Consider the following 23,622-nt stretch of genomic DNA (forward strand, 5'->3'; position numbering starts at 1 on the left):
CCAGTGAGGAAGTAATGGTCAAGTGTGCCCATAGCTTGAGGGCAAGCAGGGCTGTCTGTCTGAGGTTTGTCACGCTCTTTGTCCCACCCTCTAGGACTGGTGAGGGCTAGGTGGGGTGCTGGACAAGGCCCTGCTGCTAGAGTCCATCTCACTGGCCTTAGAGACCAGGGCTGTCCTGGTGGGTCCCTAGAGCAAGTGATAGGCCCGATTCAGGACCCTGTGGAGCAGCAGGGTGCTGAGGCACAGGACTGTCAGAGAAGGGGCTTGGAGGCTCGAGGGCCATAGCTGTGCTCTGGTCCCCTAAACCCGCTTCAAGAACAAGGCGGCCATTTCATGCTGGGAAGGAGAAGGAGACAAGCAAGGGGAATGATTCCTCACCATGCTGTCATCAAGAGGAAAAAAGGTAACTGAAAAGCTGTCTCCCTGCCCTTCTAGGGCATGTGGAAAGAGCCAAGCTTCAAAAACCTCCTCCTCTGGAACTACATCACAAGAGGCGAAGCTCTTGCATAGCGGTCCCCTGCTGCAGCCAGGGATGAGGAGAGGCTTGAGAGTCTGCAGCCCTGTCCTCAAGAAGAAAGCACCAAACTGTCCCTCTGGAGCCCATCACTGGGAGGAGGGCAGGTGCCACCAACAAACCCCTCGCCTGCCCACTCACGCTTCATGGTGGAGGGTTTCAGGCTGTCTCCCGCAGTGCAGACAGGCTCCCCAGATGCAGCCACATGCTCTGGCCAAGCTGAGCGCAGCAGAGGTGGGCCTGTCTGCAGACAGGACTCAGGGTTCCTTCTGTAGAGCTCAAGGGTAGCAGAACGTGCCACCCCAGAACACACCACTGTGGCAAGAGGATTATCTTGAGCTGAAGGTAACTGAAATAAAGCAGGTACAAGAAAAGCTCTCTGTCCTGCCCCAGTATGCCCGAAAGTAGGGCATAAATTTATAAAGGTGTCCTCCACTAGGGAGGACGAAGATGGATCATAGAGGACAACATTAGACCTTTAGACCTTAGCAACCCAGGGACAGCACCAGAGAAATCTACACAGCTGACCTCATCACCAAGCCTTTGTCCATGAGGTGGACACACTGAAACACTTGCTTTCCTCTTGTTTATCTATCTTTTGTTACAGGGTTCCTGGTCAAGGACACAGAAAGAGAAAAAAATTTTTTTCTTTCTGTACACTGGGAAACTGAGTCTAGCCAACTCTCCCATAGAGTTCTCTAATCTCAGCCTTGTGAACAACCCGGGAGTCCCCTCCACTGTGTTCAGGTGACTTCAAAGGAATGCCCTCTCAGTGACCTGAACAGTCCATAGTCACTGTTGTGTTCCCTGGCTTGCCTTTCCACGGAGGTGCCTGGTATTAAAGGGGTCCTGGGTCTGAAGCAGAAGGCCTCAGAGAGATGAGTGTGAGTTGCCTGGGGTCCCTTTTTGACCAAGCCCCTGCCGTCTTCTTTCTCTGAAGAGCAGTCATCAGGGCGACACCTCTGCTGACTTTGAGAAGGATTCTGCTGACCTTGGGAAGGGCCCTGCTTCCCTTTCTGTTCTGCAGGGGCAGGCAGGTAAGGTCCAGCTTCCCTTTCTTAACTAGATTCTTCTGCTGGTGAGTGGAGATCTGGGTACCGCAGCTGAGGGGGATTTTCTGGCTGCCTGGGGTGAAGGCTGGGGGCTCACACCTGTGATTTACTTTCCATCTGCAGACAGAGCACCTGCTTCTGCTCCAGTCTCCAGAAGATCCCCAGCCGTCGAGCCTGGTGCAGGAGGCAGCCTGCAGGACCAGAGCTCAATGGACTACCTTCTCTGGACACTGCTGTGGGTGCAATGGACATTCTTCCCTGGTGGTGATCTGCCAAGGAGGTGACTTCTCTTTGCCTGGTCTAGTGGAAAAGCTGAAGTTGCACCCAGCATGGAGCCAGAACTTGGAAAATATCTCCCATTGTATCCGGGGCCAAGGAGGACAGTAGGGTGGGGTGAGCAGAGAACCTGCTCCTGGGCCAAAGTTTATATTCTTAGAAATGCATGAAGCTTGGCTCCCGAAAGCAAGGCTTCCACTCCCAGTGGGCTTTCTTCAGCATCCCAGCATTTGCCAGTCCCACCCAATGGACTGTAGGGCCAAACTTGGTATCCACATAGCACAGCAGACTATCTCACCCTTTTCTTTCCAGAACCCAGGGAGTGGGACTCACCCATGACCTTGGGGGCTGGTGGGTGGGGAGCTCTTTGGGCTCAGGGTTGTGAGTAGCCAGGCTCCCAGGGGAGAAGGGGCTCTCTTTCCCCTGTACCTAACAGAGGTCAATGTCCTCATAAAGCTTCAATGGTATGGTAAGGCCAAGATGTCCTACCTGGAACCCTGCGTTGGCCATGACTCCACAATGGGATACCCATTCTCCACTATGTTCCTTTCTCTGGATAATTAAGGATGTACCAACCTTCAGTGTTCATAAAGGCTGAGACAACTAATGTGTCTCTTGTCAAGCTGACTCAGACTGACCGGTAGTAATTCCAAACATGTTTATCATGGGACTTCAAGGTCCCGTGCTCAGTGGGAAAAAGTGCTGTGATTGACTAGCAATGTCTGTCACTGGGGAGGGATGGGAAAATAGTGGTGGGTATGCTGTGTGTCTTCTTTTCACATGCACAACTCATCTGATTGGAACAAGAGTGTATGGTCTAGGAGCAGTGAAGATTATGATCCATTTACAATGGGGACAACAGGAGGATGAAAGTTAAGACTTCTCCCTAATCACCCAAGCAAATCAGAACGAAAGTCAGGATTGGATCCCAGATGTCCTGAGTCCCAGGCCAATACAGGGAAGGCACTTAGATTGGGGAACACTTGAGATCAACATGCCAAAATATTCACATGTCTTCAGAAAAATATGCTTGGTAAATCTTCTCCAGGCTTGCAATTTGCTATTCTTTATGCATATGTGTGGGATGCTGGCAGGAACAGAGTGTGTGGAAAGGGGATGGGCTGCCCACACAGAAGCCGACTGCCCCTCTGGTTGCTGGGAACTTTAAAAGGGGGCAGGCCTGACTCTGACTTGCTCCAATTTCATCAAATCAGCGAGGCACCCCAGGAAGAGAAAAAGGACCATTTCAGTCACATCTGCAGGGAGCCACTCTGGACATGGTAACATTCAGTTACCATGGAAACCAACCCTTGGAAACTGCTTCAATTTCAGGAAAATAGCTACAAACAATAATAAGCATAAATGAAAAATGGTACACTGTTACTTCAAAATTGTACTTGTTATTGGATTTTGTTGGGTCTTAGGGGCTGTGACTGCAGGCTCAGATCCACGAACGCAGTGGAGGGCGGATGTCTCTGCCTGGCTGCAGGCTTAATGCCAGCCCACATCCTCCCTCCTGCCTCTCTAATCAGATTTCTAGATGGAACCTCCGGTGAGGCATTTATCAGAGCAGCTAATGTCTGAATTTGGGGAGAAAGGAGGATGTGCTTTGCAACAAAACAAAACAAACATTTGCTGAGGACTGGAGGGTGACAGGAATCCACTTGAAAAAGCACGGTGGGGAGTGATATGGTGGCAGGGCTTCTTCAACTGGGGCTGAACACTCACGCAGGCCAAGTTAGAGATCCGCAGACATCAGGCAGCCAGAGCGCGAGCTGAGCTGGGAATCTCTGTTCTATTCCATTCTCAAGGACTCCAGGGGTCGGAAAGACCCCTTGTAAAGATGGCTCGGTGCAGCCACCACCCTGCCCCCCAGGTGAGGTTTCTGTTCCCTCGGCAACATCCTCATGACATGTCACCTGAGTACGCGCCCAGACTCCTCCAAGTTATGACATGCAATCCAATTTCTTGCAGCTTCTACTCAGGGACCAGTCAGACCCATTCTGGCAATGAGAACCCTTCAGCCATCTGGAGCCCTTCTCCTGATCCTTCTGTGATCTTCATGTGGCAGATGTCAGGGACACCCTCATGGCCATTCTCAGAGCGTTCTCACTGGGGGACACCTAAGACTCCCAAGGGAAGACTTGCTAACTGTGGTTCCTAAATGATCCCTCACAGACACTGTGGCCTCTGCAGACTCATTCATTTTCAGAACACACATTTGTCCCCAAAACTGCTCTCTGGAAGCAGCTAAGGAAGGCAGGGGAAAATGGCCACTTCCAGGACCATCTGCCAGAGCAAATAAACGTTTCCTGGATGAGAAGCCCCACTGGATGAATCAGTAAAATCACTGCTCAGAGAAGGTGGTTTACTTACCCATCATCACCCAGGTGGAAGAACAAGAGCACCTGGGTTCTGCTTCCCAGCCTTCAAACCTTCCTACTGGGAGGCCCAGGTACCTGGGTACCTGAGTCCCAGTCTGTGCCCCAGGAAGGGGGCTGCTGAACCTCTTACCACCTCAGACCATTCTAAATGGGTGTTCACATCAGGTCCAACATGGTAGCCCACCCCAGGCAACCCCCTGCATCCGACCAAGGAGAGACAGAGCTCCCCTCAAATTGAGAAGGAAGCCCAAAGACTGGGGCAGGTCTGAAGTTCTGCAGAGGGAAGAGCATTCTGGGAACTGCCTAGAGCCTGCACTGGCCTCCAGGACAAGGATCCACTGAACAACAATGAAAGCTCTTTGGGGCCTGATCATTTTACAGAACCTGATGGCAAAAAGGAAGTCACAAGAAACACCAACCAACCCTTCTAGACGTTTTCATTAATGCAGACCCTGATGGGAGCGGAACAACCCATACCTACAAGAAACAGACAGCTGCTGCTCCCAGCGGGGAGGAAGCACCTCTGCCCAGATGCCAGGGACCAGGAGCAGCAAGGTGCTGGCATGCAGTAGGGGGTTAGGAGGGACAGTGGGGAGAGGGCCTGAGGCCTCCCAAGGGAGGTAACAGGAGGGGGCCCTGGCTCACCAGGCTGTGCATGATGTCCACACCATCAGGGTTCACCGTGAGCGCCTCTTGGTACAGCTGCTTGGCTTCCTCCAGGCTGCCCTTCACTTCGGCCAGCCTGCCCCTCATGTAGAGCACGGAGTGTGAGGTGGGGAAGAGGCCAGCCGCCTCCTGGATGCAGAAACCTGCTTCCTTGAGGTGTCTCTGCTCCATGAACAGCTCAGCTGTGAAACCAGAGGGGCCGCGGAAGGTGTGAGTGGTGCAAAGACAGAGGTGACACCCACATTCCCAGAGCAGGGGAACTGGACGCTGCCCGCCAAGTCACAGCATAGGACGAACTTACTGTGGGATGCAGGGGTAATGCTAGGTGCTAGGTGCTCCACAGATCATCTCAGTCAATGCTCACAAAACCCCGGGGAACAGTGCTTCATCACCCCACTTTAGAGATGAGGAACCTGGGCACAGAGAGGTTAAGGCATTGCCCGAGGCCATGGTGATGAACAGCTTTTTGTTGGGCTATGTGACTTGACAGCTGGCAGCTCCATAAATGGAGTCCCCTGAGTGCTTGCTCAGGTATCTCCGCTTTGTGTTTCAGTGTCCCTTCACTTCAGTGATTCATCATGCGGCTGGACGAACAGGATGGAAGCTCCTGGAGGCCTCACCTGGAGGCTGGCTGAAGGTTAACTCTGTCCCAAGGTGCTCAGGACTTGGTGGGCATGTGCTCAGAGCCCAAGGGAGAGTCAAAGGGTCCAACTAAGGATGGGGGTGAGAGGAAGAGGGAGAAAAGAGGTGGGGGCACCCGCTAAGGGACAGCATAGAGTGCAAACCAAGTGGTGCTGATTAACAGTGACAAAAGCCACCACCTGCACTTATGGAGAGCTGTCTGTGGGCCAAGCCCCATCTTCACAAAACAGTCTTTCTCCATAATTCTCGCAGCCGGTCTTGGAGGGAGGCAGGTACCATTATGATCTCTATCCTGATCTCACCCACTCTCTCTGTGAGAAGGCAAAGCTAGGGCCAGACTCCTCAGCAGCCCCTGTGCCTCCTTCTAGAGCAGATTCTGGCAGCAGGCAGGATGGGATCTGCCCCAAAAGCAGATCAGTGGGAAAAGGGGCCATTTCTCCAGCCTCAGGCCTGCCACAGAAACGCACATTTCAGTCCCACACTGCACAGGCCCACACCCACCACGGGCACTTTTAGAAACGCTGCCTGTCCGCTGGCCCTGCAGCCCACTCTGCCTTCCTTTCAAAGCAGCCCCCGGACTCCGCTGCCCCCTCCTGGAGCCGGTGCCCATGCGGAAGTCACAGAAGGATGGCAACACAGATGGGGAGCGCGGGAGGCCAGCAGAGTCTGGCTTGTGGCTCTGCCAAGAGCTTTTCCTAGCAAGGGCTGAGAGCTGAGGTTATGCCAGTTCAGATCACGTCTGGGGTGGGCTACGTAACTGATATCCCTATGGAGACTCCCAGGAAGAGTCTCCAAACTGGGGCCAGGCTCCCCACTGCCTATGCCAAGAAGCAGCAGGAAGGAGACCTAAGGCTGTAACTGCAACACATGGCATTGGGGTCCTCAGCATTAACATTGAGTAAGGCTCGTTGTGCAATCCACGCAGCTGCACATCTGAAATGTTACAGAGGGCTTTGGAGCAAGGGTACTCTTTCTTGATCGGAGAGGAGAGAACTGGGAGAATGAGAGAATCAAATGCAAAGAAGCCAGATTCCCATGTTAGGGCGAAAGGGAGGGGTGCAGGCTCTTGTCCCCAAAGACAGCCTGACCTGGAGATTCCCAAGGCAGAGAGCACAGGAAGGTGAGGCCAGGAGATGGGGCTTTGAGCCCAGGGCCTTGCAGGAAGCCGATGACCAGTGGTTGGGGATTTGGCTCTCAGTCTGCCTTCCTTCTCCACTCCCAGGGACTTTGAACAGGCTGCCTTCATAACAGAGTATTTAATATGCAACTATGGAGCACTGACTGTATACCCAGTCCTTCATGAGGAGAAAAAGCAGGAGTGGGATGGGGGAGTTGAGTCACTAAAGAACTTGAGAGGCCCAGGGCAGTGAAGTGACAAGTGCCAATTCTGGGTATTACAGATACTTAGGATGGATCAGGTCAGCACTGCTAGCATGGTTGGGGAGGTCTTTCTGGAGGAGGTAGCATTTGAGCTGGGGCCTGAAGGCTGCAGGGGCATTTGTACTGGCAGAAAGGAGAATGGAGGCCATGCCCACCTATAAGGCTGGGAACCACTATGGCAGAATTCCCCAAGAGGGGCGGACAGAAGGCAGTGTGCAGGCGCAAGTGTTGTGGGCAAGGAGGCTTCTCTCCCACCCAGATCTGGGGTTGCATCCTGCAGTGCCAGGAGCTCAGTTTGGCTGGGGGCCCCAGGGTCTGGCCTTCCATGCCCAGACCTTTCCCCAGCAGTCCCACTCCAGGTTGGGCCCACTGGGCCCCAGCACAACTCATTAAGCTGTTTACAACTTGAGGTCCTGTCTTCCAAGCCCTCAGGAGGCTCTCCCTGGCCCCTCCCTTGGGAACTCTTCCTAGTGTGTTCACATCAACAGATTTCACTGAAAGGGAGTGCTGGGGCCCTGGGGCTTTCGGAGGCCTCAGACCTCGTTGTGGGCCGCACACCAGGGAACATGCCCTGAAGATTGGGTTGGGCTGCTCCACTCTGATGGGCTTCATCACCACTTAGGCAGGAAAGCAGATGACAGAGAACAGACCAGGGAGGCAAGGTCTCCTGAGGGCTTCTGGACATACTGCAGACAGCCTCACGGGCCCAGCCTCCAGGGTAGGACTTCTGACCTGCAGGCAGGCCCACAGGTCTGGGGGCTGCAGTGCCCCCATCTTCTTAGCCTCAGTGTCCCTAGGCAGATGCCCCTGGCTCCTGCTCACTGTTTTACCAAACATGGTGCTTCCCACCAGCCAGCCAGCCAGCCAGCCAGCCAGCCGAGGCTGCAGCAGGAGTCCCAAGGCATGGTGCCCACCACAGCCTGGATCCTCCCCCTCCCAACCTGCCTGCCAGGCCTGGGGTGCCCACCCAACCTGGCCTCCCCTGGCTGGGGCTGGATGAGCACTCACTGTTACCAGCTTTTCCTTGTTGATGTGTCACCGCAGTGAGCAGGGCCCTGCTGCTCCCTGAGTATCAAAGGGCACCCTGGGCCTCCTCAACAACTCTCCTTTCTCTTCCTGTCCCTTTTGTCTATCATCCTCCCTGCCTACCTCTTGACCTCCTCTCTTGCCTGTCTGTCTTGGGTTGGTTTTTTCCCTCTTTGCTCCCTCTCTCCCCACCCCCTGTCCTCTGCTTTCTCTCTGCAGGCTACAAATGGAAAACATCTGTTCCCTGGAGCTTTGCAAGAGTCCCTTTTATTATTTTTTTTTTCAGAGGCATCCTGGTCTAACCCGGCACCCAGAGCTGGTTCCAGTCTTCCTGCTGAAGCCCGGTTGTGTTGCAGGCCTATTTCCATACCCCTGTGCTGGGAGGACCTTGCCCTTAGGTTGACACTGTTCTGAGAGCCCTCACCTGGAGAGGTGAGGTGAGCTTCCTACAGAGAAACTGCCCCAAGACCTCAGAAAAGGGAGGGAGCCATGTTGGCTTAGAGGTGGAAGAGAAATGGATTAGACCCTAAAATTAGGAACCCACCTTGGTGAGCCTTGACTCCCCACCCCCAGTGGGGGCAGTTTTGGTGACCCTGAAGGCAATAAGCATCCTTCCCCATGGAGCAGACGAGTCCCTTGCAGTTGGGCTAGACAAATAATGGCGTTTAGGCTAATGGATCATGAGGGAAAGTGATGTGTTCCAGTTCCAGGTGTGTCCTTATGGGGATTGGGTGTCTTCTTTCTCTTCTGCATTTATCTTATGCCTTGGAATGTCAACTGTAGCAGAGAACCATCCTGGACCACATAGGTGAAAGCCACACCCTAGGGACAGCAGAGCTGCCGTCCCAGTTGAAGCTGTCATCTTCAAATTGTTACATGAGAAAGAAATAAGAAATAAGCATCTAGCTTTTATGGGAGCGATATGGCTCCATGTCTCAGAAGAGGACAGGAGAATCTTTGCTCTGGAGGAGGCCTTGTGTATTATTCCTCTGCATTCTTGAACATTCATCTTCCTACTTAAGACCCAACAGCTGTGGAGCACACCTCCCACATCCCTAGCATCCTAAGGACCCTGAGATGCTAACTGGAGCAATATTTGCATTATTAAAATACTCCCGTCTCTAGCCTTTCTGTGAATCCTGGTCCAATTCTTTTTTCATAGTCAGAACCTATGATAAGGAGAGTGGAGGCGTGCTGCATACTAATGTGTCCATATGTGGAAAACACGCCACAGGAAACCCTAGATTCTCAGCTAACGAGCACGTTCTAAGGATGACTTGCCAAATCTGCATGTCCTGGTAACTGATCATCTACTTTTGGTTGATTTCTTTTCCATCTCTCCTTGGAGTCTGCAGCCCCATCCCTGTGGTGGGGACACAGCAGAGAGGAAAACAGGCAGAACAAAGGTGAGGAGGCGTCCCTGGGCCTACCGTGACCCTCAGTTTAGTTCTGTAATGAGGCCATGCACGCCCCAGGGCAGGTTCAGAAGTCCACTTGTCTCTCATCTTCCTCTGTTCTGCGCTGCCACTGTATCTATGCAGACACTCGTCATCTCTGGCCTCCATCCCTCTCTCTTCACTCTAATCCACCTTCTGCACCACAGTCAGGTCAAGTTGTCAAACACGTTCCATGGAGTCCCTCCTCGGCATTCCTAAGCACAAGGAGACTCAGTTTCCTTGGCTTCTGGCTCCATCACAACCGTAACTGGCACAACAGAAGCCAAACACCATTTGCTGAGTACCTACTATGTGCTGCAGTAACTTCTTCACACACGACCTCATTTGAGATCAGGGCTGGCCAGTTGTGAGTTGGCATCAGAACCCAGGTCTGTGTGACTGAGGTCGAGCCTCCCTGAAGCCTGCCTCCCCAGTACTCACTGGTTTGCAGACTCAGTGGCAATGGTGCCGCCTGGTGATCCACAGGGACTACCACCTGGACAGCAGTTTCCACCTTACCAGCCCTCTGGCCTATCCATCTGTGTAGCCTCTCCTAACCTCAGGCCCTCTCACATTTGAATTTGCTGTAAAGAACCTCTCCCAGGTAGGAAGGCAGGCACTCTTCCCATTGAGCAAAGAGGAAACCCATAGTCTGACAGATTAAGTGATTTGCTTGAGGCAAGCAAGGAGGAAACAGCTGGAACTCGATGAGGTTCCTGATTCTGTGAGTATTCTGTAGCCCACTTGAGCCTCATCAAGAGCTCCCTGGCCAGGACAGGGCAGAGATCTGAACATCTAGATGGCTTCAGGCAGACACGTGAGTATTCCTAAGCCTCAGGTCCCATGCTGGGACTGGGGATACTCACCAGCCTGGAGCCAGATCTGTTCCAGCGTGGTCCACAGCTGCATGGGACCCTGCTTTAGGACCGAGGTGGGCATGGTCAGTTCTGACATGGCTTCCTCAAGCCTCGAGGCTGCAATGGATGATGCCCGGCGAGAGCCTGTGGAGAAAGAGGGCACAGGACTGAGAAGCAGAGTCAGTGCCAAATGCTGCAGGGTCCTGGGGCAGTGAGAGCCCAGTTCCAAAGGGGCAGAGAGGGCACCTGGGTCAGGGCAGGGCGGCATGGCCTGGTAGCCAGAAAACAGCTCTCAGATCCACTAGGGAGGGCCCACCATCTTCTCTCAGCCACATATGTAAAGAGGAGATTTTTTTAAGGGGCAATCAGGCATAAATCCCGCTGGGAATCTATCCCTGAGGAAAACAGTCATAAATGTCAGCAAAGATGCTCATTCGACTCCTGCCTGTAATATTGAAAATAACAGAAATTACCAGAATGTTCAATAATAGGGATAATTAAAAATAAGTGAGGGTATAATCATCAAAGCCTGCAGTCATTACAATAACAGTGTATACATGTGGATTACATCACGCAGTGTATGCATTACACAGAGAGGTGCACAACAAGAATAACAAAGGAAAATAATCATATTTTTAAAAAATAAATATGGGCACACATGAAAAAAGTCTGAAGGGTCATTTATTGAGGTCTGGGTGGTGAAATTAGGAACAGTTTTTCCTTTTCTCCTTTTGCTGCTTTTACAAGTACATATTATCATTTCATATGTATAAAGGTCCCATTCATGGCCCAGACCTGAGGGATAATTGGGGAGCAGTCTGAGTCAGACCTGTGCCCTCGGAGAACCTCTCCTGTGACAGTTCTGGGTGTGCGGCCCTGTTCAGGATATATAAGCTGTTGACATTTATAATTCCCATGCAGGTGAAATGCGAGCACTTTCTCCCTCTCTGAGAGGCAATAAAGGCTCCAATAAACTCAGGAGACCTCGGGCACACCACAAACGATTTCAGTTTATGGGACAAGTGTACATGGAGTCCTAATAACTTCGAGCCTGGTTCCTTCCTCTTTAATTGCAAGGGAGTCGCCCCACCCCCTTAACCAGCCCTTCCTTGGAGATAGTAGCTCCACCAGCAGCCAAGCACCCCTGGGACAGGCCCCAAAGTCAGGTGCAAGGTTGGGCTGCTGAAATCAACCCCATCACTTGCATCTTGGCTCAAGTTCACAGAAGTGGAAAAAAAATGAGCAATTCCACTAAATACAACTCTACTCACACTTTTGTTCCCATGACTAATACTTCTTGTGTTTTTGAGGAAGGTGTTTTGCTTTAATCAAGTCCTCAGCTTAAACATGTAGGTTTGCAGTTCCCAAATTCATTTGAATATCACAAGCCTTGGGTTTCAGGATGAGTTTTTTCCAGGAAAATAGTCAGCTTTGAGCTTAGAATTGAAAAGAGCTCAGCTCATTTCTTTTTATTTGACTCATCTACTGGGGCATTAGGCAGCCTCTGGCAGCTGGCATTGGCCTCGGGGGTAAGAGTCTCTGTTCCCGGCTGTCTTTCCAACCTAGTCTTCTCTCTCTTCATCCCCATTCCAGATGTAGGGTACCTCCTTTGCCCACTCAGGCTGCCTACCACCCACTCCTGGGCCAGCAGTCAGTCCTACCCGCAAGATCAGCCTGAGAGGTGTCTGAGGGTATCCGTCTCTTGGCATCCAGACCTTTGGGAAGCAGTGGCAAGGAGCAGTGATGGATTTGGCCAGGCTGTGTAAATGCCACCCTCCTTTTGTGCCCTCAGGCTGTGCCCACAGGGCACATTCTTACCAGAATCTGCATCGTGGGCGTCGGGCAGGGTCAGGTGCATGCCACTCTGCTTCTTCATCGTGTGGCCCTCACCTATGCTGCTATCCTTTTCCAGGCCTCTGGAAGGCAAGAGAGGGAAGGTCCTGGTGAGGCAGAGGCTGGCATCCCCCAGGACTGGCAGGGAGCACCAGAGGGCCTCACTTCAAGCTGGCTCTGGGACTGAGAGTTCACATCCCTGAAACGGAGCCCAAGTCCCTGGAAGGACAGGGAAGGACCAAGACAACTTGAGAGGGAGATGGTTCAGCACGGGTCCCACATCACACAGGCTGAGGACAGGAAACCCTCTCACACTGGTCCTCCTGCCTCTGAGGCAGGTGAGGCCAGAGGTTCCCCTAGGTCATGTGAGGTCTTTTCTACCCTACCTCCTTCAGAGCAGAGGCCAAGGACTGACTTCCTAGGAAAGCCTGCCTGGTCTTCACAGGCACCAGAAGTGCCCCAGTCTGCTCTGGGGAAGGAGGGCACAGTTGCCCCTCCCTGTCATAGGACCCCCTACCTCCAGTTGCCCGGGGAGCCCCAGGGGAGCCAGTGGGGGCCCCTGGGGGCAGATAAAGAAGCATGATGTACATAGGTGACTTTATGATTGATGTGATCCTATAATGTGTACAATCAGAAATTATACTCCATTTATGTATGACTTATCAGAATGTATAAATGCATTCTACTGTCATGTATAACTAATTAGAACAAATTAAAAAAAAAAAAAAAAAAAAAAAAGAAGCATGGTTACCGTCTCTTGTCCCCCACTCAGTTCCTCAGGTCCCTGCAGCTCTCATGCTCTTTTCTCAGCTTGGGAGGTAGGTAAGCCAGGAAGGAGCCATCAGCTCAGAAGGCATACCAGCCTGTTGGGCCCTTCCCGGGGCATATGCAGCCCAGCCAGCCCCTTCCCACTGCTGAGGAAGCCCGCGACCCTGGAACCTGTGGGTTGGGGAGACTTAGAAGACGGCTGTGACAGAAAGGGCTGGAGAGAAGCAGCCCTGGCCTGGACCAGAAGGTGCCTTCCCTTCTAAGGGATGCCGACATGATGGTCCTGCAAAGAATGCCAGTTCAAGGTGTCTTTGCCATCCCAACTCAGGCTCACGCTGGCCCAACCTGGGCCTGTGAATGCACAACCATCTTAGTGGGTATTAGAGAAAACCACCACACACAGTGCAGAGATTGGTTCAGGGCTGGTTGTCTTTTCCCACTCTCTTCCCATTCCTTGGGGGCATCCAAGTGTGGGCTAAGGAGCCAGAGACACTAGGTTAAAATCATGGGGCCAGAGTTGGCTTGTGTCCGGATTCCGCGTACAATCCGTTAACATCTGATGTCTTTATTTACCATCATCACAGCAAACTAACTCTAGCCTTTTTTCTTTCCTCGTAGAAACCTCTGCGCCATGAGAGCCAAGTGGAGGAAGAAGCGAATGCGCAGGCTGAAGCGCAAAAGAAGAAAGATGAGGCAGAGGTCCAAGTAAACTAGCTTGTGCACCGTGGAGGCCAAAGCAATAGAAATAAGGAATGCCAGAGGCCGGGGACGTTGGTACAAGTTGTTGGACTGCCTGCTACTGTCCCCAGATTTTGTCTCGTTGGATTTAGAACTTACATCGCCATCCTGTCGCCAAGACCACCACTGAGAGAAGACCCACCTTGCTCATAACAGCCCCTACTGGTCCTTAACCCGGGACCTTTGGCATTCTGGACTAATTCTCGTTTCTCACTTGTGGCCAGTGTAACACATGTACAATAAATCATCCCTTCTGCTGTTTTAGCTGAAGAATCAAAAAAAAAAAAAAAAAAAAAAAAAAAAAAAAAAAAATCATGGGGCCACCCCATGTTGGTTGTGTGACTCTCAGCAAAGTTACTTGACCTTTCTCATGAAATTTCTCTCTTGGAAATGAGCATGACAACCTCTACTATACATGGCTTTTGTGAGGGGAAATCAGACAGCCTGGGCAGGTGCCTTGCACATTGCTGGCTTCCTACCATGTACCATGTTCCCTACCTTGAAGAACCCCACACCCAGATGGGGTGAGAGACAGTCCAAGTTGAGCAAACAGCAAAGGAGGTTGCTGAACTGAGGCTGGGTTTGCGGGCCACATGAATGAGGGGCCGGAGGGGTGATGAGACCATCAGGCCAGCAGTGTGGGCCCTGGCAGAGGAGGAGAAGGAGGCAGTGGGTCTGCTGAGTGGTTGGGGTGGGGTAGGCTAGACCCCACCTAGCCCACCTGTGGATTCTGGTCTTGAGCCTGCCCAAACTCGATTTTACCAGTCTGGTATGTGATCTGGGGCACTAGGTTCAGAGAAGAGACCCCCTATCTCCTGGGAAAGCCAAGCGGGTCCTGGATTTACGCCACTGGTCCAGGCAGCTGGCCTAAGTAAGCCATGCCCTATCCTTAGTGGGGGGCTGAGGGAGGTTCCCGAGGAGTTTCCTGTTGTGATGAGTTCCATTAGGGTGTCAGATCAGAGACAGAGTGTGTGAGTGGTGACTTGAAGTGACCTCCAGTCAAGCCTCACTATCCCTGGCCCCTGTGAGGGCACTTGGCAGCCCTGCAGGCCTTTGGGGAAGCACAGGCCTTAAATTTAAGGTATGGCCTTAAATAAGACAAGGCGGCAGACCAGAAGTGCCCTGCCGAGACTGGCCACCTGAATAAGCAGGGAACCAGCCACCTAGATAAGAATGCAGATAAGGAGCAGCCAGCTCAGGACAGCTCCTCTGCAGAAAGGGAGCCATGCTGTGCACCTGCTCCAGCTGCCAGGCCCCCTGCACAGAAACTGGCCCTTGTCCTCATATCACTCAGCTGCCAGGTGGCTTCCCAACCCTTTCTGAAAGTCCCTCGCTCCACAGCCTCCTTCTGGCAGTCTCTACGCATTGTTTCCGTCCTGCTCTGGAATCTCCCAGGCTCCAAGGCCTGCAGAGAGAGGACTGACCCTGCCCGAGGTTTTTCACTCCACCTGGTTACCACTGTAAATGTCACCAGGAGACAGGTTCCTCCAGGGAGTCTGGAGGCCTTGTGGGCTCGGAGTTTCTGTGAAAATGCAAACAGCTCTGGAGTAGAGTCCTCTAAGTCCTTAGGGGAATGGCAGAGGGAGCCATTCCAGAGGAGGGGAAGAGTGGGGAGCAGTGGAGCAGGAAGAGGCAGTGCACCTGCCCTACAGGAGGCCCTTTGGGTTGCACAGGCTGGGCCAAGGCATCCCAGAGGGCTTGAGCAAGGACTTCCACAGATTCAGCCAGGACAAGAGTCTTACTGTGGCCCAGGAAAAACTCAGAGCCTGGGCTGGGGCCTAATGCAGGAGGTAGGATGCATGGAGACTACTAGTGACTAGGGAGCTGAGGGTGGCCCTCAGGCCCTTGTTTCCTCCTCCACTTCCTCTTCCAGTCACCAAAAAGACCCAGGAAAGAAGTGACAGACTCCATGGGTTGGGATTCAGGAAGCCCAGATTCAGGTCCCACCACTACTATGAGCCAGGGGAGTGAATGGCATATTACACAGGGTCTCTGAGTTGGTTTCCTTGCTGGGCTGAGGATAAAATCAAATAATGTGTAAGATTTAAGCATCTGAGGTATCAGATAAAGCAGCAAGCCCAGGACCTGGCTCAGGTGTTCAATACTTGTTTCTCTTATTTTCTTACCACTCTCAGTTTTGATTTCAAAATCTGGATCTTTATGGGGGTCACAGAGGACTGCCGGGAGGTTAAAACTGGACCATGGATGTAAAAAGCCCTGTGAGTGCCAAGTTCCATACTTTCATCCAGGCATTGCAGACACTCAGCTGAGGACTGTTGTCCTGGCAACCACTGCCTGTCAACTGGGCCCTCCACCCTCTGGCAACCCAAGGGATGACAACAGCCACTCACCCCAGCTGGGAGAAGCTGTATAGTGTCTGCCACAGCCGCAGCATTTGTCTGCAAGTCACGAGGGCTTCCTCTGGGCCTTTCAGTACCTGCTCCAGCTTCACCTTGGTGAACATCAGGCTGCAGAGAGAGAGCAGCAGTCAGAAGGCCCACGGGAGGCTCTCCTGTGAGAGTGGGACCCCAGGGGATTCTGCCTCACCAGGGCGGCCCCCATCTGCCCACCTCCCAGCCCACAAGAGGCAGAATGCCCGTGAGGGTGGCAGCCTCTGCTGTATCCCTGGGCCTTGTTTCCCTTTTTGTGACTTGTTTCTCCCCATCTTTGTGGCCAAAGCATGAGACGCTCTTCTGCATTTGTCAGCGCCTCTTGTGCTTATTCTACCTGTCCCCTGATCACAGCCACCTTACCCACCCTCTAAAGGGTTGTTAGCCTGGCAGTTTGCTCTGCCTCCCGAGATCCTCACCTGAGTGGTTCCCTGCAAGCCAATGACACAAGCTTTAGACTTCTGTGCCCTGTGGGGCCCCAGATAGGGTCTTAGGTAAGGGAAAGCAGCTATGACTCAGTGAGGCTAAGCATGAAGTCACTGGGACAAAGGTCACCTTAGGGCACAGTTCTGCCTTCTACCTTGCCAACACACAATAGCTGCCCAATTAACATCTCTTAAGTAGAACTGGGAACTTTTCCTGACCCTGGATACACTGGGAAGGTTCTGGGACTCTGTATCACAGAATTCTTCCTTGGATTTCCTAAGATGGCAGAATCCCCTTAGATAGGATTAAAGTGATATGAAACCCCCTTTCAATCACCATTTAGGGACAGTTGCTACACCATGGCAGCAGCTTTCAGACATTCTCCCTGTAAAGTTGAAGAATCCCGGGGCCAGATGAGTGAAGGATGTATCCCTTAGAATGGTCAGCGGGCAGGAGTGGTGGACAGCTCCCCCTCTGCCCTGGGCACAGCAAGGAGAGCAAAAACACTGAACCCGGACCAATCAGAATCTTTGCTCACCAAGAACTGGGAGGAGCCCTGGAGGCCCCCCATTGCCAGGTGTCAGCCCTTCTGTTGTTCAGGAGTCTGGGGGTGCTGGAAGAGGTGCCCAGACAGGAAGTACAGTAATATTTCTACCACCGGCAGAGCCAGCAATACTGATGTATACCAGTGCCTGGGCAGCCTGTGGAGTTTGGCTCAGACCACTGAGGCCCAGACAAGGTGGCACTCCTGGTTCTCAGAGTGGTCAGCAGGGAGGCCCTGTTATCCACAGCATGGCTGCTGAGCAAAGCACATGGCTGTCAGGCCTGGAATTTGATTATGCCCATGCAGAAGCACAGTCCACCCATGGCTGCCAGTAGACCTTCTACATGGAGAGCCACCACCTCAGAGCTCCCAGGCTGCAGAGGGGCAGCCCTACCCAGGGAGGCTGGCCTTCTTCTGGGTGCTGGCCCTCTGACCTTCCCTCTCATTGGGGTCCTGGCCTCCCCTTCCTCTGCTCTGAGACCCGGGCTCTTAGACTGTGACTCGTGGGTAGAGAAGGAGGGTGACATTTTTTTCCCATTGTCCTTTCAGAAGAAGGTTTTAGGGTTCTGGGTACCTATTATTTTTTTTCTTCACTTTTCCTCAAAGATGACTTTCCTGTCCCTGCACATTGGTCCCCACAAGACCTCTCCTCTCCATTTTCATCTACCTCCCAAGCCTGACTTTAAAACTTTTCCCAACTCTTTGGCACCATTCTTGAACATTAACATATGACCATCAATGGTCTGAGGTCCTGAGGTCAGAGCCTAGGGTTTTCATGGTGTAGCTCTCAGCACCCTGTGGACAGCTGTTGGGGAGAACTGGCCCTGCTGCCCCACTCTTCTTCCCCAGATTTTTAAGGGGCCCAGCTCTAGGTGCCTGTGTTTTGGGGAATATGAAGTAGAAGAATCAGAGAATCAGGTGCTGTATTTTTGGCTCAGACTCAGAGCAAGGAAAGAAGAGAGAAGGGGTCTTGCTGGAGCTGGTGTTTGCTGAAAAGCAGGGTGGGGTGGGATGTGGCTGGAGTGGGGGAGAGAGAAGTTTGGGGTGAGGAGGAGGAAGGGGAAGGTTGGAGCACAGGGTGTTGCTGAGGAGGAAAAGCCCCTTCCTGGCTCAGGCCCAGTCCAAGGCCATACCTCTCCTTGGGCAGACACAGTGAGTCCCTGGGCAGGTGACTCCAACTGGCCCAGGGATAGGCTGGGACAGTTCCTGGGCAGACAGGCCATGCAGCATTCCCGTACTCTCCACCACCCACAGGCCTCCTGTCCTTGGAGGTTTCTTTCTTTCAGAGCCCCCTTCCCAAGCCTGCTCCTGCATCCCTGAGGGCAGGATGGGTCCTTGGCAGACCTATCTGCACCACGTGCCTGGCACAGAAGGGGTGGAAAGCTGAGCTGTCAGCGAGGCAGCTTCTATCAACACAGGCCGCGCCCCCAATCGCTGCTGACATTCCATTAGCATGAGTGACCCTGAGTGGAATTTCTCAACCCAACCACATCCTCTCTGGGCCAGGCAAGGGCTCCAACAGCCACCCTCTGCTCTGATTTTCACTCCTGCATACTGAGGCTCCCAGTTAGCTCCAAGGAGACTTCCTTGGTCTGGTAGCTGAGCTGCCAAAGGGACTTGCTCCACCAAGCCCTGCTACCTTCCATGCCACCGGCCTAAGCTTCTCCCAGTGTACAGGGAGGCCTTTCAGCTCAGGCCCCACCTTCCATTCCCACTGACCCCTCCCCCCACAATGACCTTGGGCTCATCACATGGGTGTCAGCAGCTTCCTGAGCCTCAGCACAGGCTCTGGGACTTGTCCTGCTGTGCTCCATGTTGTGGCCTCTGCAGGGCTCACCCTTCCCCCTCAGACATCTGGTCAACTTCTAACCAGATGGTACCTTCTGACTTGCTCTGTGTATCCCCCCCGGGGGGGGGGGGGCATAGGCTGCCGGAGCCTCCAGGACTGACTTCACTATGTCTGGGTGTGGCCTAGGCATGCACACACCTGCTGGCTTGCTTCCAATTCACTGCTAAGTTCCCAGACAGGGATCAGAAAACCACTCTACTCTGGTTCTAAGACAACCAAACCCAACCTTGTGGGAACACAAGTTCCCTCCCACTGGGATGGGTGACTGCTGACCACCTACATTCTCTGGGCCCAGTTTTTTAGACAGAGCCCTGGAGTATCATTATGGCTGGGGGGAGGTGACACTTTTGGGTTGGCACAACCAGGCAGTCAGAGCTGTGGCCACAGTCTCATCTTAACAATGGGCTTCCTAGGTGATGGGCAGAGTGGGCAAGTCAGGCTCCACCCTCTTCACGCAGCAGCCCCTCCTTATCTTATATACAGAAGGAGTCTAAGAGGACTCTGGGTAAAGAACTCTAAAATAATAATAATAAAAAAAACCCAAAACGCTATTTTAATCCTGAGGCCTAGTCCTCTAAGAAGGCCTCAAGTGACCACCTTGCCTTTCTCCAAGTGTGTGGGACTGCACTCAGCACTTAATTTCTCTCTCTCTCTCAAGAGTTTAATCTGACACCCTACAAACAGCCTGTGACCAGTCCTGTGTAGAGGTAGTAAACCACCATTTATCTTGCCCTGCCTTCCAGGTATGCCACCTGGAGGGTGTGTGCCTGTGGAAGAGGGCCCTCGTGGCCCTACAGTACCCAGCCCGTGCTGAGCATGCTGCGTCTGCCCAGAGAGATAGGGTCTGGTCACTTGACTCCTCATATGGCAGTGTGGGCTGTGGTCACACAACTGGAAGGCAGAGCACCACCAATTTTACTCCAAACCATCCACAAACCAAGTTTTATGACACACGAGACAGGGCCTATGGATGAACAGCATGCTCCAGAGATGGCGTGCAGGTGTCTGTCTCCTCCTACCTGGTGGAGGGGTTTTTTATCCAGAGACAGGCACAGAGTGAGGCTAAGAGTATAACTAAGGAGGCCCTGAAAGATAGGAATTCTGCCATCTAGCCACCCTCCAATATATGGGCACTCTGACGAGAGCCATTCCAGGAGAAATTCTAGAAACAAAGTCTAGAACAGAGAAGTCAAAAGCCTCCGGCAGCCCAAAGGAACAGCTCCAAAGTCACACTACTGTCCTCAAACCTTGCATTGCAATGTCACTCAGAGTGAAGAGACCTGGCTGAGGAGTCAGAAACCCATGCCAAAGTCCCAGCTCTGTTGCCACCCAGATGGGCATGTCACAGGTTCCACACCTGTAAAACAGGAGTGAGGTCCCCTGCTCACAGACTCCCACAAGGCTGAACCCTGGTCATCTATGAGCAGGAGCAGAGAAGCCCCACAGTAGCCCTCAACTCTCCAACACGGGGCCTGCCCCGTGCTTGAGGAGGGGTGCCTGCTTTGAACTGTAGGCCTCCCAGATTGGCAGAGCAAGGTTCTGGGCCACGTGCCAGCTTTAGAAAGCCCCTGAGTTTCCCAACTGGTCAGCAGGGTGGGAGGTCTTCCCCATGGCCCCAGGAACAAGTCCTGGGCAAAGTGCTCTCAGCTGTGATGCCCTCTTGCGAGCACTTTCCTGTTTTTGAAAGCGGAGGAAGCCCATGTGGAAGAAGCACTGAGGTCTTTTAAGGCCCAGGCCCTGGCCACACCCTCGGCCTCTGAAGGCAGATGTGAAAGTGAGTGTTCTCTCTGGGGAGGGAAGGAGCAAGGGCCAGTGTAAACACGCTGTGCTCTGTCCCGCTGCTCGGTCCTGAGCCTCTCATTCCCGCCACTCTCTGTGGCCCTGTCCAAAGCTTGTGGCATGTGTGCCCTGGTCCCGGCAGGCACCCTCAGTGCAGACAGAAGCCCGCTCACTGTCAAGGAGCTCAGTTTTCCTGAGTATGCCACAGCCCTCGGCAGCCCACTCCAGAGCTCCTGAGCCTGGGCTCCGACTCCCTCAGACACTAGCGGAACTGCCTACCTCAGCTACCACTGGGATCTGCTTGAGGACAGGGACCTGCCACCTGCCACATCACCCACACACTTCAGCCCCTGGGTGGGGGTCACAGACAGGTGCTCAGCTGACCTGAGCAGAGCCAGCCCCCTGCTGAACTGTGAAAGGGCTCTGCCCCGCAGGGTTTGTCTACACCAGTCCTCCTCCCATAAAAAGAGACCAGTGAAGTCAGTGTCTCTATTCCCTGGTGTAAAATGGCTGTCATCACAGGTCACCAGCTTTGTCCATCTTCCCGACTGCTCTGGCTAGGGGCTGAGCATGAAGATTCCCAAGAGGATGTTGGCAACTGTCTCCTGTTCCTCCCTCTCTTCCCAGGCCCTCCCTGGCGGCACTCCTGGGGCAGGATCAAACTGCTAATTATTTGTCAAAAGGATTAAGACTTGGAACTCTTCCCATCTGAGGCAAAGGCAAACAATTTCCTTCACACTGCCATAAAGAGAAAAGATTTCAGGGTGAGCATGGTTATTCTAAAAGCTTTTAAAAATTATTTTGTAAATGGGAGATATTTTTGTGACATCTCTGGTTTAGCAAGCACTGTCGTAGGGTCAGAGGTCAATCTCTCCATCTCCTTACCTGGGGCTCCAATCCCTCTGTCCCTACCTGGATCCCCTCCCCAACTGCTCATTATAGCTCTCCACTCTTGTGGGTTGGGGGGATTCCTGAAAGCAGCTCCCTATGATGACTCAGCACCTGCAATAAACTCTTGAACTTGGCAATTCTGGCAGACCTGTGGAGCCACCTCTGGCCCCTAGCTCACTCCCTGCCAAATGGGAAGGCGTATGTTGAGATCCTGTATACTTCCAGGCTCTGCCACTTGCTAGAAGTGCCTCAACCTCTCTGAACATGCATTTTTGTGTGCGAAGCAGGGAGGGCAATGGAATGGCCCAGGAGGTTGTAGGGAGAATGAGAGGAAGGAGAGTCCATAATGCCATCTGGTATAGTTATCCTTCGGAGAAAAATTAGTTGTCATTCTCAGACCTGCCGTCCTAGCAGGTCCTGTGTTTGTCTGGGCAGGGACCAAGTCATTCTTATCTTTATATCCCCAGTGCCTTTCCTTCACACCACTCAACTCGTGCTGAAGCACGGAAGGAGGAAGCTGAGTCACGAGGACTTCCGCAGGCCTGGAAAGCTGTGGGTGTTCCCAGGACCAGAGCAACTGTGAGGAATGGGGGATGCTCCATTCTTCCTGGCCCCACTGGCCCCGGCTGTGCTCTCAAGGCCCTGGCTGCCTCTGCCTGCTCCCTCTGGCTCCTGGCCATCCTGGGAGCCCTCTGGCAGGTGTGGCGAATACACAAAAGGGTGTATTATCTCTTTAAAGGACAGTAATTAGTAATTCCAACTGGTGGCTACGCAGCGCTGCTTTAATGAAGAGTTCTATTTTTATAGAAAACACATAATTGAGTGAAAAAGCAGGCTATTCTCTGAGTCAGGTGGCCACGCCTCTGCAAATAACTCCTGGGCCAGGAGGCCAGAATCTGTGCACAGCACAGGAATCCACATAAGGGGCCCCCATCTGGTGATGCACATGTCCCTTCTGACCATGAAACCTGGAACAAGCCACTTGAACTTTTTTTTTTCTTCTTTTTGGTACTGGGATTGAACCCAGGGGCGCTTAACCACTGAGCCATATCCCTAGTCCTTTTTTGTATTTTATTTAGAGACAGGGTCTCACTGAGTTGTTTAGGGCCTTGCTAAACTGCTGAGGCTGGCTTTGAACTCGTGATCCTCCTGCCTCCGTCTCTCAAGCTGCTGGGATTATAGGCATGTGCTACCGTACCTGGCTCACTTGAGCTTCTTCTTCTTCTTCTTCTTTTTAATTTTTAGATGTTGATGGACCTTTATTTTATTCACTTATTTATATGCGGTGCTGAGACTGGAACCCAGTGGCTCATACAAGCTAGGAAGCACTCCACCACTGAGCCACAACCCCAGTCCTCGCTTGAGCTTCTTAATGCCCATTTCTTGTTTGTAAAATGGGAAGGACAGTATCTATTTGCCTGAGGATCGTTGTGTGAAAATAATTCTCATAAAATAATGCTAGTGAGAGGCTGACACTTAATGAAAGGCGCGACTCCTGTCTGGCCCATCACTCTTATTTACCCAGCTCCTGTTACATGCAGTTGCTTACTTCGCCCTTCTGCACCTGTTTCCTCATCTGTAAAATGGGAATAACAATAGTTCCTACCCTCCTAGGGTTGCTGAGAGGATTGTGTGAGTCCATGAGGGAACTTGCATGAACTCACGGTGAGTTTCTGCTTACGCCAGTGTCCGGCACAAAGCAAGCAAGGTGCGTCCTACAGTCAGGGAAGCTCAGGGTTCAAGAAGGCGGCTGTCCAGCCATCAGCTGCTCTGCCGTTCATCGACCATTTGATTTTGAGATATCACATAGTTTTTCCATTAGCTTCTCACCTTTATCATAGGAGTATTGTACAGACCAACCAACAAACCTCAAACCAAACAACGAAGCTGGGGGGGCGGGGTGCGCTGCGAGATGCCAAAATCCTCATTTGTTCCCCTCTTTCCTTTAAAAAAAAAAAAAACAAAAAAACACAACTCCCCTAGTCTACCAGTCTGAGGTGTACAGGGGTATGCAGGGTGCCCAGCCTGGGGTTCCCAGTGGTGGGGGTGGTAGACAGAGGAGAGGTCACAGTCCCTGCCTGAAAGGGACTTTCAAACTCATCAGAAGCAATTAGGAAACAAAATAATGCATCAGGTTCTCCACTGAGCGGCTGGGCTCTGAAGTGCAGGGG

At 52.6% G+C, this 23,622-nt stretch overlaps 1 protein-coding gene across 1 annotated transcript in view; it reads right to left on the reverse strand.

Moving 5' to 3' along the window:
• The window catches only part of TTC7A (tetratricopeptide repeat domain 7A), a 115,957-nt gene that overhangs the window by 8,807 nt on the left and 83,528 nt on the right, over positions 1-23,622 (reverse strand). The window contains exons 16-19 of the mRNA XM_079111622.1: positions 15,924-16,040; positions 12,052-12,149; positions 10,243-10,377; positions 4,872-5,074 (exon numbers count right to left, since the gene is read on the reverse strand). Of these exons, the coding sequence (XP_078967748.1) occupies positions 4,872-5,074; positions 10,243-10,377; positions 12,052-12,149; positions 15,924-16,040 (553 nt within the window). The remainder of the gene's footprint in view (positions 1-4,871; positions 5,075-10,242; positions 10,378-12,051; positions 12,150-15,923; positions 16,041-23,622) is intronic.

The sequence above is a fragment of the Sciurus vulgaris genome (assembly GCF_902686455.1).
Source record: "Sciurus vulgaris genome assembly, chromosome: 14".
Classification (NCBI taxonomy): Eukaryota; Metazoa; Chordata; class Mammalia; order Rodentia; family Sciuridae; genus Sciurus; species Sciurus vulgaris.